Source organism: Mixophyes fleayi, chromosome 1, assembly GCF_038048845.1.
Source record: "Mixophyes fleayi isolate aMixFle1 chromosome 1, aMixFle1.hap1, whole genome shotgun sequence".
In the NCBI taxonomy this organism is placed as follows: Eukaryota; Metazoa; Chordata; class Amphibia; order Anura; family Limnodynastidae; genus Mixophyes; species Mixophyes fleayi.
The window spans coordinates 439,702,991-439,724,524 of record NC_134402.1 but is presented as its reverse complement, the minus strand read 5'-3'; the positions used below and the strand labels follow the sequence as shown (position 1 = coordinate 439,724,524).

General features: G+C 40.2%; 1 protein-coding gene across 3 annotated transcripts in view; it reads left to right on the top strand.

The window, feature by feature from the left end:
* WDR7 (WD repeat domain 7) overlaps nt 1–21,534 on the top strand; it is a 275,561-nt gene that overhangs the window by 156,591 nt on the left and 97,436 nt on the right. For 2 of the 3 annotated variants that reach the window (XM_075184972.1, XM_075184981.1), the window contains 2 exons: nt 1,699–1,920; nt 20,522–20,708. In XM_075184972.1, the coding sequence (XP_075041073.1) occupies nt 1,699–1,920; nt 20,522–20,708 (409 nt within the window). Of the gene's footprint in view, nt 1–1,698; nt 1,921–6,083; nt 6,190–20,521; nt 20,709–21,534 lie in introns of those variants that run through there. The other variant, XM_075184988.1, reaches the window with a different exon arrangement.

Genomic DNA, 21,534 nt, shown 5'->3' with positions numbered 1-21,534 from the left:
TTTTTGCCAGTTTCCGCTCTGGCCTTGAATAAACAGACGTATATATTATCTGGTGTTTACCGTTCTTCCCTTATCAGCCAGGCATGAATATTGTAATTGTGAAGCCATAAGTGATAGGCGAGCAGCGGGAAGAAGTGCAGCAAGTGTGCCTGCTGTTTCATTTCCTACTGGAAGCTACACATGTGTTATTCCTCTGACTTTAAGCGGTGGCAATTGTAGAAGCCGAGCACATAGGGTCAGTGCCTCGCCTATTGATCAGTCCCCTCTTCCCCCCCCAACCCCGGCATCTGCTTCATTGGCTTCTTTCAGTGCCTGCTTCACTACATTAGAATAGAAATCCATAACCAGAGCTGTGCTCATCCAAGCAGGGGAAGAAACTAAATTAAATGGTATAAAACAATCTTGGATCAGGAGTTTGTGCCAATTCATCTTGATCTAAGATGTCACACCGGGCTCTGTGTCTGAGCACCTGGACCAGAGGCAGCTCTGGTGAGAGTAGATGGTGCTGAGATCATTCATTTGTCAGCCAGGGAACAGGCAGTGGTTAGCAATTCCCCTTCTGCAGAGGTCAGCTGACAGAACAATCAGTGTAACTGCACAATGGAGCTTTCCTTTGAACTATTGTTATAGGCTATCATGCTTCTGGCTGGGGCTGGGGGGGAGGGGAGGGACGGCCAGATTCCTGTGTCCAGCCTGCAATATTGAAGCATTAGTTGTTTCAAATCAAATCATATTTCAAGACTGCTCATGTTTGACCCCATCGGAGCCGGAGCAGTGTGGTGATGTGGGAGGGGGTTGGGGGGTGGACATACAATGCTTTGCGGGACTGTAACTTGTAATCAATCTGCCATCATCATTGCATACAGTCTTTGTACATGTAACCAAATCAATTCATGTGTAAAAGGATGTCATAGTTTAGTAAGGTGTGTATATATGAACCTTAGCAGATGTAAAATATATATTTGTGTCTTAATAAATATATATCAATGATGTTGTAAACACTAATTTAGCACTGGAAAGGGTCTGCCTGGCAGTGTATGTATAATACGGACATTGAATTGGATATTGACCTTGAGATTGTTTGGGGGGTTTTTATTGTTATTTTTGTCCTGTTTGTTTTTTTCTTATTAACCTATGTTTATATTCCATTGTTGCTAAATGTGCTTATTTTCCAGAAAGAGTCCCAGTTTCTAAAATATTTTGGCCCTTATCACATCCCTGTTTTTTCATTTATATAACTCAAAAGTATAGCGATTCCTGCCCTGCGTGCTGGGGCCCGGTGCCTTCTGCCCTGTGACTCCTGCAATGCGCGCTGGGGCCCCCGGTGCTTCCTGCGTGGATTGAATTGATGGAGGGAATTCATATGAAAGCAAGGATTTAAATACTTTTTTATTTTACCATGCTCAATATGAAGTTAACCGCCCATTAATATGTGTATAATGTACAATAGAATTGTACTAGATCATGTCCGGAAGTGTTTAGTTGGGGGCAGTAGTGACACGTTGAATGCACCGTGCATGCTGCACCAGTCCAGCAAGGTTTTCTGGCCATATTCTACCAGTGATCTCCTATAATACACGTTGCCTGCAAGATTATAGTCTTAATATATTTGCGACCATCCAGATGAGACTGGACAACACATATATAAAAAAGGTTGTTTTGCCTTGTCCATTAACTTGCAGACTTTTTATTTTTCAGGTTGTCTTTCCAACCTTCCTCCCATAAAAAAAGCATCCTCTTCATATGAGGAGAGACGGAAGCAAGCCACGGCCATCGTGCTGCTGGGGGTGATTGGCGCAGAGTTTGGAGCGGAGATCGAGCCACCGAAACTGTTAACGCGGCCTCGCAGTTCTAGCCAGATCCCTGAGGGATTTGGTCTGACCAGCGGTGGCTCCAATTACTCACTTGCCCGACATACATGTAAGTAATTATGATTGTCAAATGAAGCTACTGACTGTGAAAAATAACGGTACTTTGGTCTAAAACATGCATAATGTGTGTGTGTGTATGTATGTATGTTGAAAAAAAATGGAAAGGAAAGAGTGTCTACTAGTGTAGTAATATAGTAAACATAAATCATTTCTATCCAAGTGCCAAAAATGGTCGCCCCTTTCGCACCACCCTAGTCACGACACGGATTCTCTGCATCTCCTTCTTACCCCAAAAAATCTCACGTGACATCCAATGAATACCAAATGAAAACTGAGAAATAACCAATAGTGTAATACAGTGTTATACCCAGTGTGATCGCACTATAATATATGTTTCTGCGTACCAAAAATCAATTCATAAACAGCTTGTCTGCTTTGTGCTGCAGGTAATTCTTTATTTTCTCCATCTCAAATCCATCCTGGATCCTAATATATCCAAGAATCTCAGGAGAAAAAGAAAAGTGTAATATTTTCTACAAAATTTATTCAAGAGACAAAAAAAAAACCATATGTACATTTAACAATCAAAATAAAGCTTATCTGGATCTGCACGAAATCCTAGGGAATCGGACGCACAGGTTTTTATGCAGCTGAAACTTGGAACCAGTAATAGAGGTTAATGGTATTAGAGGGGCCCAATAATAGGGTCTATACTATAGGCCCCAGTGCGTTTTGTCCTAGCTATAAATGGATTTCATCAGTATATATGTGTGTTTTGTATAAAGTTATCCTGGAAACTTGAAGTCTAAGGAATATGTTAAACTCCTCAAAAGTGGAAAGAATGAATTGGTCACAGATATTATTTTAGCATGGAGTTTATAGACGTTTGGTGGTATTACAGTTTTATGTACATGGATTATGGTACCATAAGATCGGAGTCCGGGATACACTGTTAATTATATCACCTATCTGCTGGTGTGGGGCAATGGGAAGCACTGTATATAGTTCTATAGCACCATTGGCATCAGGCAAAATAAATATTAATGAATCCATTACTGCATGGCAGAATGTGAAAACTATTCATTTGTAGTAGAAAAATCAAATGGCAAGTTATATTGTCAACATGACTAGGGCAAAATTGTTTGCTTTATTGAATTTTTATATATAGGTAGTGTTGGTTTGGGATTGCAGTAAAGCAAGAAGCTTGGGTAGTGTGGAAAAGCTGCTGACGGATCAACCCAAATATACCAGTCACTAGTTAATGTAGATTAGTCTTGGCCATTTGTTAGTATTACAAAGAACACAATTAATTTTGGGGTTTTTTCTTTGTGGTAGATTATTTATTACAGTCAAAATAGAGTTCTCATTTATCTCTCTCCCCTCCCCACCCCCTTCCCCCCACACACACACACACTTGTCCTCTCCTTCTGAGAACCTCCGAGTACCACTGAGGACCTGCGAGATCCACTGAGGACTGTATTCTGTCACCAGTCTCATATGTATAATGTTTGGGACTGCCGAGGAGCTATGGCACTTTTCATTATTCACTGGTTATTGAGCGCCCATTTTTATAGATCTCGTACCTTCCAACATCATTAACTGAAGAAAAAAAAACGGTTGAATTTGGCCATAGGAAATCCTGTCTGTTCCACGAACATAATGGGACTACTGGGAGAGTGGAGGACCTGGGTAAAACTTGGCTTAAATCTCTCTGCTGATCTTTGGTTGTAACCCAGTGCTCTATACCAGTGTTGGCTAATCTGTGACACTCTAGGTGTTGTGAAACTACAAGTCCCAGCATACCCTTCCAGCAATAAGCTGCTATATATTTGCAAAGCATGCTGGGACTTGTAGTTTGACAACTTCTGGAGGGTCACAGGTTAGCCAACACTGCTGTAGATACATTCAGAACTGGATTTTATGTCTACATAGACAATACGCAGCCATTTGGTAGGCCGGGGGAATGTTCATGAGAGTGAGATTTTACATTCTGTAAGATATAGTGACATAACCATGACCAGTATATCACTAGCTTCTAGTAAATGAGCTGGTTTAATCCCTATGAATAATAGGTTATAATAGGTAATGTGAAAAAATTTACAGTTACAAAAGGGATATTCTGAGAAAACACCCGGGTGCATGAAATGGAGCAAAAAAAAAATAATTGTTTATCTCCTAAAACAATGTCTTTATTATCATCTAAAGAAGTCTCTAAATGTATCCAAAAACAAGATAAAATTGAGTCCGTCTATCAGAGATCATATTGGACATTGTGCAAAGAAAGGCTGGCGATGAATTATATATGTCTTCTAACAGTCCCAATTTTAGTGAGACAGTCGTGATTTTTGAAGTTCATGAAGAGCAGGACCTCATAAAAAACGTCCATGGTATGGGCGGGATGGGTGGGGGATTGGGGCGACGGGGCCCTGACCTAATTTGTCCCGAATGTTGTGATGTATGAACTTTGTAAGCTCCCGCAGTACTTCTGTTTGTGCTCCGATGCTCCCTTCATTTCAAGCACATGAAGCTGTGAGAATTAAATGGAGCATTCTGTCATTTATAATCTCTCCAGCTCACAAGATGCGGCCCTGTAACACTCTCTGCTATCTGCGTCTGTTCCTCGGGATTGATTGACAGGCCGGGATTGCAGTTCACGTGTGTCATAACATCAGTATACCAGGATAGGGGAGGTGTGCTCCAAGGCACTTCTAATTTGTATATGTAAACTAAACACCCGTTCAAATTTACATACTGCGTAGAGGTCTGTTTACTGACCCTAAGCGCTTCATTCTCATTTTATGTGTTAATGTGTTCAGTTAAAACTCTGGCTGCATAATATGTTGGTGCTATAGAAATAAAGGCAAAGAGGGTTATACTGAACGGTGAAAAACATGGAGCTCAAAATACAGAATAGGCTGAAGAAGACCCAGCTATAGGCACATATGGAGTAACCTTTGTCTCATGGTTTTCCATCTATAAAAAGAAAAATACACTCACGTACTTATGTTTATTCTGCAAGAAGACTTCTACAGGTTCCCCAAGCTGGGACAGATTGTTTATTCAGTGGCAGTGAGTGACATTACTTGCTGAACTATAGACCCACTATTATTGGCATCATTTAGGAAACATTTACTTTTAAGATTAAGGGGTAAATTTATCAAACCTTCTAACAAGGAAAAGTGGAGGTGTTACATAAAGCAACCAATCAGATTCTAGCTATCATTTTCTTGAAAACACTTGATAAATGACAGCTAAAATCTGATTGGTTGCTATGGGCAACACCTTCACTTTTCCTTTTTAGAGTGTTCAATAAAAACTAAACACAACAAGGTAAGTTTTATTTGACACACATCCACTGAATGCTTTTGACCTGTGTGATCATCAGAGACCTAGAGATGATAGCAGTGTCAACACTTTGTAGCTCAATGGTTTGTCTACAATATTTGATCATTAAGTGTAGGTGACTGGGGGGCCTATAGCAACCAATCAGATTCTAGCTGTCATTTTGTAGAATGTACTAAATAAATGAAAGCTAGAATCTGATTGGTTGCTAAAGGGAACATCTCCACCGTTTCAAACCCGCAGTTTAGTAAATATACCCCCAGGTCTTGTTTAGCTATAAGCAGCCCTCCCACTCACTTAATCAATGTCCCAATCACTCTCACTCGCATACTCCCACTTACTGACACACACTCAGTCAGTGACTCGCATACCTTCAGCTTCTGCTGTTATCACCTTGGTATTTTCATTTATATAGAGATTGCAAATATACAAGATTCAGCTGTTATTCTACAATACATACACATTTTCTTAAGAGAAGTAAGCACAAACCAAATAAACTTTTCATTTGCTTTTGAACACTGTGGAGCCCCTCTACTCCCCCCCCAATAATGGGTATATATAGTTTCCATTGCCTTATATTATGGACAAGTTCAATTTATAGAAGGAATTGGACAATATTTGAAGTAAATTTCATCTAAAGCTCATTTATTACTTTGGAATGAAATTGATCTTGCTTTCACTTTTGATTCACAGAGTTGAGACTTTGAAAGGAAAGAACACTGTATAGGTTGTGGGTTTATGTTCACGAGAGGCTACCAGGTTCTCTGTTCTATGGTGTAAACGTCCTATCACCGTGCTATGTGCTTCCCTGATTTATTCTGCTTTGTTACTTTACGTCTCTTAACCTGACGGTTAGCTTATTTTATACAGATGGAAAGGAAAGGTCCCGTTGCAGGACTGCGTCATTCAATGAATCCCTCTCCCCCTCCACACGTACATAAAAAATAACCAACAAAACTTGTCTGACGCCATTGAAGGCAAGATATCTCAAGGTAAATCCTACGCCTGCGAACCCCCAATTCATGGAAACCAGTGGTCTGGTGGGACAACTTGGTGAAAGGTGCTATATAGAAAACCACCCTACACCTCTAAATAATTTAAGGATACAGCATTATGGGGGATCTCAGTGCCATCCCAGTGCATCCATTGCTAATTTTATTATTTAAAAACTTCACACTCATCTGGTTTCTACCATTAAATAATGGATGGATTAAAGTGCGAATGATTTTGGAAATCGAATACAAGTCCCAGCGGGCAATCAATGGGTTGCCGTGTTTGGTCTTACAGAGACATGTGTGGTTGGATTAGGCTATATTCACTCTTAGGTCTAAGACCGAGTTAAGATGACTATATGCCTAGTCTGCTGGTCAGTAGTAACATAGTAGTGTTGTGCTGTGATCCACACATCCCTATAGAGATAGTAATGTGCTTCCTCATCGTTATTCCAGTTATCTGGTGGAGATGCCGGCCATCACCGCAGCGTTCCCAGATTATAAAGAGTCTTTTGTCCCTGGAAATTCTCATACTTATTCAGTAAAGATGGACATTTACTTTTACTTCTATGCATTTCGACCACCTATATTATGCGACACACCTAACTTATTGTAGACACTATGCGGTATATATCCGCTTGTATTGTCACGTCACAAATAATGACCTCAACCTCATACCCACATCAACTGCTCCCCAACATCCCCATTGTCCTTTACAGTCTGATCTTTAATGCAAACCTAATTATTATAGAATAAAATACAGAGAACCTCTGGCTCTTGAGTATACGTGGCAGTTTCTTTTGCTATATTTCTTTTTATGATAAACCCAAAGCTATCTATATTATGTATTTATTTTTTTTATTATTTTTTTTTTATTACAAGTGTTGATGCTTTGTGACTTTATAGCTGCATATAGAAATCTTTGGGGAGGGTTTACTTCCACTCATACAATTCTTATCAATCTGCTAGATGGATGTGTCTGTTTAATGAATGTACCTGGAGTTATGTGCCAATCTATGCAGCAATGCACATGGCCAGTTTGTTTGTTTTTTGTGTGTATGAACGTGTGTATATGTATATATGGGTATATATATATGTGTGTGTGTGTGTGTGTGTGTGTGTGTGTGTGTGTATGCATTCCTTATATGTTTGTATGGAGAACAGCAGTGCCACACTATCTGTAACTAGGCTGCACTGTTCTATTTGCCTGTGTGATAGAACACTGTGTATATTTACTGTAGGTAGTTATAGATATATAGATTGGTAGATATATATTATAGTGTGGTGATTATTGTGGAATGATTCATATGTAGCTTAAAATAGTCCATAAATGTTTTTCATTTTCTGTGTTTTTTTCCTCCAAACATTAAAGTATTAAATATATTCCTTTCTGAGCCATTTGCTCACGTTTATATTGTCACCTTAAAGTACCTACTTTACCATGCAGCAAACCCATCCCTCTCCAGCGTCCTGCTCAGCGCCCGTCCCCACCACCATAACACTTACTTTATACCGCTGGCTGACTCGTGCAGTGTTTTGCATCCACAGTAATTCAAGATAGCAATCGTCAGATTAACTGCAGCTCTCTACTATTCCTCCCCAGTGTGTACTCCGCACCATAAAATATTTGGGAGTGGGTAAATAAATAAAAACAAATGGCAAGCCTTAAAACGGAATCCTTTCTCGGGGTCTAGATTCTTACAACACTTTAATCAACCTTACATGGACTGATTTATATTAATTATATCCAGGCTGCTATCCTCATTTCTAGAAGCGCACAATACATAGACATGTCATAATATCTTTCTAAAGAACGTGTTCAGCATTTTCATGTACTTTCATGCAAAATCCAAACATCACATTGCTGGCTTGGCTTAAGTGAAAGGATAAGGCACCCAAATTAACCCATCGCTATTAATGCAGGTTAATGCAATCGTTGGCCGGTGTAGCAGAACTGATGTGCCTTCTAGAATATGCATTAGCCCAGCCACCACTTGTCCTGCTCCGGATAATGGACTGAGAGGTTAAGAGCAGGAACTGCTCAGCTCCCAATCAGCAAAGCTTTTTTCTGGGCTAATTACCTAGTTACCGCACTGACTCTAATGTGACATGTTTATTGCCTTAACTAACAACTCATTAGGTCCCTTGATGTTTTTGTCAATATTAATTCCTTCATTTAAGCCAAGTCAAAGTTTAAACAAAGATGTCCAGACTGAGAAGTGGGCAGAAATTCAGCATAATCTTTAACGTGATTCTTGTTCCTCTTCCAGTTTGGTGACAGATTAGCCCTCTGTAACCGGCAGAGTCAGTTCATATCATTGGCCCTGGGATGTGTAGTGTTGGAGATGTCCAGCAATCTGATGCACTGTTAACTCTCGTAATGTAAAATCTCAACCATAAGAAAATAATCTGGGGGTTTGGGTTCTGGATGCAGCCCATCGAGGCTTTTCTGTTCCCACTCAACATCCTTCCTAGAGACCACTGCTTGGCATAATTCATCATCATCATTTATTTATATAGCGCCACTAATTCCGCAGCGCTGTACAGAGAACTCGCTCACATCGGTCTCTGCCCCATTGGAGCTTACAGTCTAAATCCCCTACCTTACACAGATACAGACAGACACACACACACACTAGGGTCAATTTGTTTGCAGCCAATTAACCTACCAGTATGTTTTTGGAGTGTGGGGGGGAACCGGAGCACCCGGAGGAAAACCACGCAAACACAGGGAGAACATACAAACTCCACACAGATAAGGCCATGGTCGGGAATTGAACTCCTGACCCCAGCGCTGTAAGGCAGAAGTGCTAACCACTACGCCACTGTGCTGCCCATCATTTATTTAATAGTGTGCAAGCAAAAGAGCACAAACATGTAACATGTATGCTGTCTTCCTCATGTACATACATGGAGAGCACTGAACTAGATCATCTCTCCTCTGCAGTATTAAACACGTACTGAATATTTATTCACTGTGGGATATCATAGGCCGATATAATCCTATATTACATAATTATTTCCTGCTTTTCATTCCTTGCTTCCTGAAAACAAGTGGTGATTGTTTCTTCATGGTGCAGCTTGCTTCATCCATGTGTATTATGATACTAGTTTCGTCATTGCACCGCTGTGCACTCTGTATTCACTGGGGTGGGCAGGGCTTGATGGTGTCCACGCCCTCGTGTGGGTGGGGCAAGGAGTATGATGTGATTTGCATCACCGCGACATGTCCCCGCCCCCCTTGCACCCTTCTGGGATAATTGTCTGAATTATTATTATCTAACGTAAGTTGATGATCTAAAAATCCTTTGGAGGTTTGTCTCTGAAGGACTGCTAAAAGTTAGCTTCACATGTTATGGTTTTTACTTGTCAAACACAAATTGCTCTTATTTTATAACCATAAATGACAGACAGACAGAAAAACGATAGATAGAATATACATAAGCAAATAAAACAACATAAAATAATGAAAATGTGGGAGAAGATGAACTGAGTGGTGATGAGTGAAAACCCACTAAGATAGAGCTGTGAGCTTCTAACATCAATATTTCCACTTTAGAGGCAAATATAGAGCCAGGGTGAAGGGCTAACATAGGATTTTTTACAGGGGTGATTGAAATTTTCACTTTCACCAAATATTTTTATAGTTTATGTATATAGGTACTCTAAATACAATGGGCCTGATTCATTAAGGAAAGTATAGCAAAAAAAAAAATGAGTAACTTTGCACCTTGGCAAAACCATGTTGCATTTGAGGGTGGTGGGGGTGAATTTAAAATGGGACGGCAGATATATATTTGGGGCAGAGGATGTCCTCGATCAACTTTTTAAATTTCAGTGTACCAAGTAAAACTATCAAGTGTTTATGTGCTACATGAATAAATGGTACTATTTATCTTATGTGCAAAATAATAAACTAGTTTGCACCCCTTGCATTGCAACATGGTTTTTTTCCTGGAGAAAAATTACTCTTTTTTTTTTTTTTTGGGCCTTACTTTCCTTAATAAATCAGGCCCACTTTTGTGTGGTACTAGGAATTGTGGTCTATGGGGGAGGGGGTTGTTTGTGTTTAGTAATGACGTGCTTTAAATCCACCAATGCTCCATCATATGTTATGGTACAAAAAGCCCACATGCTTCTGTTTATCTATAGAAAGCAATTCTCCTTATATAAAGTCTCTAGCCAACTCACTAACAAGAGGAAACGCGTAGTGTGTGAACCATGCTGCCGCGGTTCATAGAGTAGACAGCTGATGGAACAGTTACCAGCAGATCTAACTTATAGGATACAGGAAATCATTTACCTAAATCATAATTTGAATCATTTACTTAAGGAAAATGTGTAAATCTAAGGATTAAAAGAAATGTGTATAAAGGAATTAGGCTGCAGTGCGGTTTATGTTTCTGCCATCTCGACATACTCCAAGCCAGGGGTGACTTTTTGAGGGACTGTATTTATTATTATTACATTTATTTAAATAGCACCGTCATATTCCATAGCGCTGTACAATTTAGGAATAATCTCCGTAATAAATCAGTACTGGGTGTTACAGACAGAGGTAAGAGTGCCCTGCTTACAATCTATAGGACAATGGAAGATTGATACATATGGTGAAGTGTCACTTATTGCATGTTGGTCCAACCAGGGGGCTTTATAATCCAGTCACACAGCAGTGTTGGTCAGAGGGTTGTGTGATCTGTGTAGAGGGTGGTAATAGCGTAACCTAAGGAGGGTAAGAGGGGCGGTTGAGGTATTTAATAATCTGCCTGAAGAGGTGGATTCTCAGAGAACTTTTGAAGGTTTGTAGACTAGAGGTAAGTCTTGTTGTACAAGGGAGTGGATTCCACAGTGGTATGAGCCCAATTAAAGCTCCCTACCTGCTCCCAGGAATGGGAGCAGGTAGGGAGCGCGGATGAGATTAGCTTCCAGAATGATTTATTGTAACTCCTGCTGAAGATTCTCAGTTTTTATCCACTTTATAGCAGCAGTAAGTTTTGTACCTTAATTAATAAATAATTATTGAAGCTTTGGGTTAACAAGGACTATTTTATTCAGTCTAGCCAATTAAATTTTATTTTGGGGGAAAGACTAAGCTTTCCTATACTTTTCATGTAATTCTGCCCTAGGATAGAACCCAGAAATGTCCCTCAAAATATACTCTACTACGTCTCCTAATAATATTGGGGCCTGATTCATTAAGGATCTTAACTTGAGAAACTTCTTATTTCAGTCTCCTAGACAAAACCATGTTACAATGCAAGGGGTACAAATTAGTATTCTGTTTTGCACATAAGTTAAATTCTGACTGTTTTTTCATGTAGCACACAAATATCAACTTTAAATTTCAGTGTATAAATAAGCTATCAAGTATTTGTGTGCTACATGAAAAAACAGTCAGTATTTAACATATGTGCAAAATAGAATGCTAATTTGCATTGTAACATGGTTTTGTCCAGGAGACTGAAATAAGAAGTTTCTCAAGTTAAGATCCTTAATGAATCAGGCCCATTGTGCTTACTACATTTGTAGTATACCCAGTGTCCTGAAGCGTTTATGTGGTTTTGGTATACATTTGAGTTGATGGTATGGTGTAAGCTCCAAGTGGTGCACAATTTCTGCACAGGCATTTAGCGTGGGGCGATATAGCTATGGGAAATACCCCCCAACATCCATTTAGCGGAAAATTGTGACCTATTAGGCTATGGCCATATCTAGGCCACTCCTTGGTCCACCAAACCACTCCCCAGAATTTTTAACAGTACCCAAAGTCACAAGGCAACCTCTCTCTCTCTTATTATTTTGCCACAGAAATTTGACTGCCCCACGAAGCTCAGTAGTCTTGGGGAGGCTGGCCACAATTTTGGGACTTAAAGCCATCTTCATTCTGCTGAATATTTCTGCGATGTATGTGACACAATTCCTGCATATAATTCATTGACTCCATCCCTGGCCTATCCCTCATACTCTAACTCCCGACATATAACATTGTGGAGATCTGACGCCAGTGTTCTGCAAGCAGCAGTCGGTGAAGGGTTTTAATTTGTTCTATTTATCAACACATTTAAATATGTAGCCACTTATTACTAATTCATTGGGTACTTGCTTCAGTAACATGAATCATGATGCATCTGAGCAGAATTGAAGGGAATGTAATAAGTAATCCCATATGAATGCAATAGTAATTTAGCAATTCATTAAATATTGTACTGCTTGGTACCTTCTTGTCTGCGTTTCAACTAACCTCCTCCCTTACTGGTGAGAGCTGGTTATCTACACTGCACACACATACAAACACCAGCACACCATAATGCGATTTCCCCGTGGCAACGATGCAGCCAAATTGAAAAATCTTGTGCCCTCTTCAATAGCTGAAATTCAGTTCTTTATCCATTTACTTTCCCTTGTCTTGAAAGTATTGATTTTGCTGACTGTATTTTAAAGTATACAGAGAGATCTCTAGAATGATGAGCAGTAGGACAACTGTGGGGCGTATTTGCATTAAGCAATAGCTGGTATGCAGGTTTTTTTTGGGTTTTTTGTTTTTAAATTATTGTTAGGTAGTGAGAGAGAGAGATATATTAGAGAGAGATAAGAATATACACTCTAATGTTCTGTAGTACACACACATACAAGCAACTTGCTTTGTTTCAAATTGATTATATATATATATATATATATATATATATATATATATATATATATATATATATATATATATATTAATGTCAGCATGGTACTCAGTGCTGTACATTGAAGGGGATCGTGGCACAAAGAAATTAGAAGTTACATACAATGACATGAAACAGAAGGTAAAGTTGCAGGGGCAAACGCAGGATTTGTAGATGGGGGTTTCCACACCATGCCGCCAGTGGGCGTGACCAGCATGCATGGGGGCGTGGCTGTAACGCTTCGGTCCCGCAAGTAGTGCCTCTTTCATTACCCGCATGTCATTTGTTTGGAAACTGCCATGTTCCAGCGTCAGACAAACTTCATTCATTTCATTCGACTATACTCGGTTCAGCACAGGTGCAAATCCATTGCACTTCTGGACCTCCCTCCTTTTCTCAGTGGCTGAGCATTTCTGGAGCACTATTTAAATCTCCTGGATTCACCTGTCTGATGCCTGTTCTTCAAGCTCACTTCCTGTATCCTGTGGTTCTGGTTCCTGTTCTCCTTGTGGATCTTCCGCTGTTCCAGCCTGCTCTCAGTTCGTGGCCTATGTTGAACCATCGCTGCTCCAGTACCTCTATTACCATCTCCAGTGTACTTCATAGTGACAGCTCCGGTTCTTTCATCGCTACCGCTCAGCCGCTACTACATCTGTGACTCCTCAGCTGTTACCACGGGTTACCTCCGCTACTCCAGTCTGCTCTCAGTCTCTGCCTGAGTTGAACTATCGCTGTTCCAGTACCTCTATTACCATCATCAGTGTACTTCATCGTGACTGTTCCAGTTCTCTCATCGCTACCACTCAGAGCTGCTACTACTATTGTGACTCATCGGCTGTTACCACTGGTTACCTCCGCTACCTCATTCTGCTCTCAGTCTCTGGCTGTATTGAACTCCTGCTATTCCAGTACTGCTATTTACCATCTCAACTGTACTACATGGCGACAGCTTCCGTTCTCTCACCGCTATCACTCAGAGCCGCTACTACTGCATCTCATCTATTGTTGCTACGAGTTACCTCGGCCACTTCAGTTGCTCTCAGTCTCCTGCTGTATTGAACTATTGCTGCTCCAGTACTATTATACCACCTCTCCTGTACTTCATAGTGACAGCCCCAGTTCTCTGAACGCTACCACTGTGGACCGCAACTGCCTCGGTGACTCATCGCCTGATTCCTCAGTTATCTCCACTTCCTCGATTGGTCTGCACAATTCCAGTGCTATACTCCAGCTGTACCAGTTCCTCTACCTATCACCCTTGTGACAGCCTCTGTTTCTCCTGGTTGCACCACAGGACATCTACTCTCGTTGTGCCTCATCTGTAGCTGCCCGTGTCACCTGGCTCCTCCACACCGTTCTGCTGTACACCCACTCACAGGACCGCGACCTGCAGATTTGGTGCTGCAAAGTCCATACTATACTATATATATACTATACTATAGTCTACTGTCATTTATTACATGTTTTACTGGTATACTGGCAGAATGCATTTAAACATCAATGAAAGGGATGACTCTAGCAACCATGGTTACTAGCATTGCATCAGCATTCCATTTGTTTCGATATTTGGAACATATTTCTCTGTCTACATACACTTGCCATGAGTAAACACATCGTGGAAACGTAGAGTGAGCCTCAAGTGAGCTCCAAACGGTAGTGAAAACACTAGTGATTTATAAATCTAAATTTTACCTATCAAGGATGCACCATTTGTTCAATATTGGATTTCCCGATGGCTTTAATGGTCTGACTACTCACTCCTATCTTCTCATCGATCATCAATGTTCAGCCATCAACTTAACATATGCGCATCAAATTTTGCAAGTGGTTGTGGGTGGACCTGGTCGAAATCGAGGACTTTCCTCAGAGCTGACCAATAGGCAGAGTGAAGGACTGTACTTTGCTCCAATCTGCATAAACAAGATTTAACTTTGTAGGACAGGAAATTAACTGATAGGAAGAGGTGGGCACTGAGCTTATTGGAAGGTTTTCCTGTCTTGGTGGGGGTACCACAGGGGTTTCTAAATTACACTCAACAGTAAGAAATATTCTAAATTGGATAAGTAGGAGGGGAAGCAACTTGTTTCACAGGTGTATATAGTAATTCACACATACACCCCCATACACTGTCTCTAATTGCACCCTTTAATGCAATAGGGTAAATGTATGTAAAAAAAAAAAACACATTACCATTGTGTGCATCACATATTGCTTTTTGCAGATTGCAAACATTACTGTCGCCCTAAAGCACAGTACAATCTGTACACCTTCTTGCGGGGTTAAACGCTATTTAATCTATGGACGGACCACTGCCATATCTCCATTACACAGGAGCGATCTCTGTAAGCACCGATATAGCAATACCTCTAGTCACAATTAGCTAAAGAATCTTTATCTATAAAGACATCTAGAATGTCGCTCATCAGTCTGCTTGTTACTGTGCTAATGGTCTATGGAATCATGAACTATGTGAATCGGCCACATGGGTATTACAGGTAGAAGGGCACCTACCACTTACATAATAATCATTATGTAATCCCGGAGAATTTGAAAACGTGCCCGAATTACACAGAAGTTTGATACATTATAAGTATATTTTACATTCTACAGTGAATATTAAACAGTGACGTTAACTTTTAAAGCTTGAAGAAACCCATTTTTTTTCTAGGTGTTGTGCCATCAGACCGTTTTAATCATGTACAGTTAGCACTTCTTCCTTACAGCACTGGGGCCATGAGTTCAATTCCCGACCATGGCCTTATCTGTGAGGAGTTTGCATGTTTTCCTCGTGTTTGCGTGGGTTTCCTCCGGGTGCTCCGGTTTTCTCCCACACTCCAAAAACATACTGGTAGGTTAATTGGCTGCTATCAAATTGAACCTAGTCTGTGTGTGTGTGTGTGTATGTTAGGGAATTTAGACTGTAAGCCCCAATGGGGCAGGTACTGATGCGAGTGGTTTCTCTGTACAGCGTTGCGGAATCAGTGGCGCTATATAAATAAATGGTAATAATAATAAGCCCCAATGGGGCGAGGACTGATGTGAATGACTTTCAAGCGTTCTCTGAAAACCTACCTATTCAGACAAGCTTATAATATTCCTCAACCACCATCTTAACCTCACTACCTTTAGCCTGTTACACAATTTCACACAAGACAACTACCCCCGGAATAACATTGTTGTGTGACAGGATCATTTAGCTTATGAGTCACCCTACCTTTGCAGTCTGGCTGGGCCAAGATGCAAAATGTATACTTAACCTCATGTGTCAATCTCCCATTGTCCCATAGATTGTAAGCTTGCGAGCAGGGCCTTCTCACCTCTTTGTCTGTTTTACCCAGTTTGTTTATTAGTTTATTACGTTTGTCCCCAATTGTAAAGCGCTACGGAATATGTTGGCGCTATATAAATAAATGATGATGATGATGATGATGATGAATGAGTTCTCTGTACAGAGCTGTGGAATCAGTGATGCTATATAAATAAATAAATGATGATGATATACATAAGTCCCAGCCCCCTACAAGCTAATTCCCCTACACAGGCACAATGCCTCCCTTCAGGACCAAGTTAATCAGAATTCAGTTCACCAATCAGTGTTTACGCTGTGGGAGGAGACTGGAGGGAACCCACAGCAACATTGGAAGAACATACCAACCGGTCAGACAGGAAACCCAAGGCTCTAGCTCTGCCAGGCACCAACATGCTAAAGCCTAACATGTTCTACCTAAATGGTAACTATAATTACAAATAGCTACAGACCCTTTAATTTGGATTTCTTTTCTGGTTGTTGGTAGGCGATACGTAAATGTTCAATATATTTCTGCACAATTATTGTTTTCATTGATTCAATACTGAACACTTCTCCTGCTGTGCGAGAAAACCTTTTTTTATACATAGTTTAATTTCTAGACATTACACCACAATACCATGTATTTCTTCATTCCCCACCCCCCCCCTAGGAATAATGCAGGAATCTTAATTTAGAGAGTGTGCTCACAATGACCTTGCTGGTAATCCCCGCCTTGAGCGTGTAATTTATGTACCCCAAAGACATTTCTAAATGGTATATAGAACTGAGGCAAATTTAAGCCTACAATAGAAATCATGGAAGGTTCCCGTCTTGTGTATTGATAAATAGAACTTCTGGGTTCTGCATCCGAGTGCTTTCCCTAGGAATAACCTTCAAGGCTTCTTTTAAATGCCAAGTGAGGCCGTCCTGAGATTTCTCTAAGCAGCTCCTTTGACCTCTGCAGAGGTCCTGAATATAAAATGGCTGCAGCAAGTGACCTGAGTGTCCTCTCTCCTACTGCAGAACAGATAATAAGGGAGTACAAAGACAAGAGCAGCATATTATAGATAGAGGAGACATAATAGGGAAGCACAGCTGTTCTTCACTAAAATGTGTGTATTTTTAACCTTAGGAAATGTGCTCACATATAACCCACCCCCCATCTCTCTGCTAAGATGAGCATCATGTTGTCTTTTAATGGCATTCCGAGTTATTTTAGCGTTTAATGCACTAGTTAACATGCCAAGTTATTCCGTCACACTTTTTTCTCATTCTTAAAAAATAGATAAGCGGGTAATTGCTTTGCCACCAAGAAGATAATACATATGATCTTGTGTTATTAGACAGTAACACAGCACTGTAGCCAGTTACAGAGATATCGGTCTGGCCTGTAAGGTACAAATGGTTTACTCTCACCTGCTTTGTCTAGTTCCAAACCTAAATCATTTAGACATCTTTAAAGAGACAGTGAACACTATTGTAAATGTTTAGCAAAGCACGTGGCCTGCTGTATGTTCAATTGTCGTTATTCAATTAAATTGTTTTTGGAGAGTGGGAGGTGCTATCCGCTTGTTTAGTTAATTCGGTAAAATCCATCCTTAGCGGTTTACTACAATAGGGAAAAAAATAATGATCATCATATGCGCCCCATAGACAAATACATATATTTTGTTTTGTGGTTTTCTTTAATAAAGGGGCATGACCGGGCAGACAGGTGGTATGTCATGGGGCAGTTGGGGCTCAGGGGTTCATGAATTAGGGAGCCTTGGTTTTCAAGTTTGGAATTCTGCCATTATTATTATTCCTAGAAACAAGTAAATATCCCACATTTCGTTTTACTAATCCATTTTGTTCCAATAGTTTATCATTTGCCCGATTTTATTTTTATATGATCTATCAAACCAATGGCAATCATGTGGAACGTAGGACTTTGTGACATCACTTACCTTGTCTTGCTATGTGCAGATGTCCCCTAGATGAATATAGTGCACATTGGAGAGCTCACAACCAACCAAGGAAGCTAATTCCAAATCTTGCCAAATTGCTCAGCTCTCCATGAACACCTCTAGTTAGAGAGCAGCGTCAGCCCCGCTTTGTACTCAAGGCTTAGTCCTCTCCATTAAAGGGTTTTATTATCATTTTGGAATGTTGACATTTGATGGCTTTTATTTCAGCTTTTCAGCTTTCCATAGAGAGATCTTTTATATATGGTATCAATAGATATTCACGGTCCAGGACCTACTTAGAAAAGTGACTTCATAATGCGGTGTCTGTGGAGTCGAACAGGTTAAATTTGGTTAAAAAATATTGGAGAATGAAGGTGCTAGTATCCACAAACCATCTTCTTTGGGTAGAAAATACATGTATGGAAATATTAATATTTCCTGACAGACCCAGATTACTATGTTGCCACTGATCTATCGCGCCTCCTCTTTTGGCCTCTCACAGTCATCAGGTTGCTTCTGCAGTTTACCTTTTCTCTATGTATATCCACTCACTACAGCAGTCCCAAATGTTTTTCACACTTGCACGTCCCTTCTCTGCCTCCCTCCTTCACTTCCTATTTCTAAATCCCACCTGAGGAGTTTGCCACTTACATTATAGAAACATGTTAAATAAAATTAGGTATGCAACCCTCTTGTCTCCTCCGTCTTCCTCCTACTAGATGCCTCACATTTTTAACCCCCCCCCCCCAGAAAACAGAACAAACTGTCTTGTCTCCAAATCCTACCACCCTTCCACTTCTCTTGATTCTACGCTCTCCTTAACATTTATCTAGACTGGTTCCACTTCAGTCTGTAATGAATTCTGCAATGCCTCTATATCTCTACACTGCTTCCCTGTCACACATAGGATACAGTTTTTCACCCTAGACTTGATCTATAAAGCGTTTATCACACGTCCAAACAGAACCTACCCCTTACACACTCGCTCACACTTTACAAGATTTCTCTTGTGCTGCACCATTTCTTTTCTGGTACTTTTCTTCATCCCGTTCCTCAGAATCTCCAGGCTTCTAAACACTCCTCTAAAACTCATCTCTTCAGACATACTTATAACCTGACCAGATAATCTGTCAGAAATTCACACCACAATTTGATTTACAATAAAATCTGAATAATTACATATTCCCTCACCTCTTGTCTCTATCCCTTTTCCATATTATCTCCTGTTTGTGTGAACGTTAAAGCCATATACTTGTTATAATGCCCTGCATCTTTCATGTACAGACCTGCTGACGATGTTGGTGCTTTTTAAGTTATAATAACGATGAAAGTATACAGTGAAGTACAATGTATTAGTCCATTAAGGTTATTTGACATAGGAAATATAAATACATTTTGGTATAGTCGAATGGATGGGTTACTAAACACAGGCAATGTGTGTTTTGCAGTCTGCTATACTCCAAAAGGTTTACCATTAGCCGACAACAAGCTGAGGGATTTATGTCTTATTTAGGTTCATGCGGAGGATTATACCAATTTCTCCATGGTAAATATGACCCTTATCTGAGAGCTGGGACCCATGTTTTTCACCCTGATCCTCTTATACGTGACAGAATCCTTATGTGCCTCCAGAATCCATTTTGGATTTATTGTGTCTATAAAAAAATGGTGTATAGTGCAATGAATTCACTCAGTACAAGGTTGGCCGTAAATAATCTCTCTCACGATTTCTATACATTATGTTTCCCTCAGAGCCGGTTTCACCCATACATTGCCATGCGTCGTTTTATGGAACATCAAAAATAAAATCATTTCTGAAACGGCGTTCTGTTTTCGGTGTTAATGTGGGTATTTAACTATTTTGTGTGTTTTTATGCTTACATGTTTATTGTTATGGAATGTTTTTATTATCACACCAGCTCTTTTTTGTTATTGTTGTGCAGAAATTATTTAACAAATAATGGTTTAATTGCATGTAGCAATTGTACACAGCACATTGAACAATGCCCGTGTTTACTTCGCATTGTATCAATTGGACCTTAATAGCTTTCAGTGATTAGCAATTGAACAGATGCCGTTGATCAATAATGTATATGCCATGTCGTATACCCTAAATGTCTAGCGAGCGGGGGAAAGTGTGGTTGCCGAAACTCCTTTCCTCCAATCTGTTCTCCTTCTCGCTTTCCCTGTCCCTATCACATCAGGTGTCATAGGCAATGATTTGTCTGTCAAACAATTTTCCTCCCCATTAAGTTTTATGCTTTTTAGCTACTGTTGTGCGGTGCATTTTCTGCTGAGGTAGCTGATTTCTTTTTTTTTGCATGCACCCGTTTAAGCTGCTGTTGGATCTCGAAAAGTCATGTTACTCCTTCAAGGAACAGTTTTAAATGCAATATATCTTCTTTTATCACAGGCAAGGCTTTGACTTTCCTACTGCTGCAACCCCCCAGCCCCAAGCTCCCCCCTCACAGCACTATCCGCAGGACGGCTATTGACTTGATTGGACGAGGCTTTACAGTGTGGGAGCCGTATATGGATGTGTCTGCTGTACTAATGGGTCTTCTGGAGCTCTGCGCAGACGCGGAAAAACAGCTCGCCAAGTATGTCTTCCGTTTTATGGGGTAAATGTGTATGTCTAACTTTCAAGAGTCCACTTAATGTCTCTTAAATTTGTATTGTGATATGTGATATGCCATGTTTATCAAAATAGAAGTATGGCTATGAACTTTGAACTATTTTATTAATTCGATCTCTCGATTTGATGACAAATTATTTATTATTATTATTATTATTATTATTATTATTATTATATTTTTGTATTATTTTTTTATGCTGTCCTCACATGGAATTAGAACCCACCTAAAATTTTTTAACATATCTATCTCATATCTATCAATGTGTTTTATTATTTTCATTATCTTTGATTGATAAGGTGCCACAAGGAGTGGGCAACATCGTACAGAGAAAATACAGTAACAAAACAGGGCAAAGGCAAAAATAGTACAATAACAGTATAGGCAGTGTACTATAATATAGGCAGAACAGAATTCTTGCACGTCATAGCATAGCCAGCACTGAGGAGCTAGGAGGACAATAACCGTTCTCTAAAACATGAGGCATGGGGAGAGGAGGGAATAAAAACGAGTAAAACAGCACAAGCTGAATCTGTACCCTGTAAAGCGGGTGCAGCAAACAGGATCAGAGCCCCTTATTGAGGAAAGGAAAGAAGGCACTGATGTGCTGGTGGTAACGATAGCGGAGAAAGGAAGAAAAGAGTGTCCTGCTCATGAGTCTAAAGTGAGGGGCAGACGAACTGGGGTGATACAGAGAGGGTGAGATAATGGACTAAGAGTGAGTTGGCAGAAGAGCTGATGGGCCTTGATGAAGAAATTGGATTTAAGTGCCCAGTGGAAGCTTTGGAGAGAG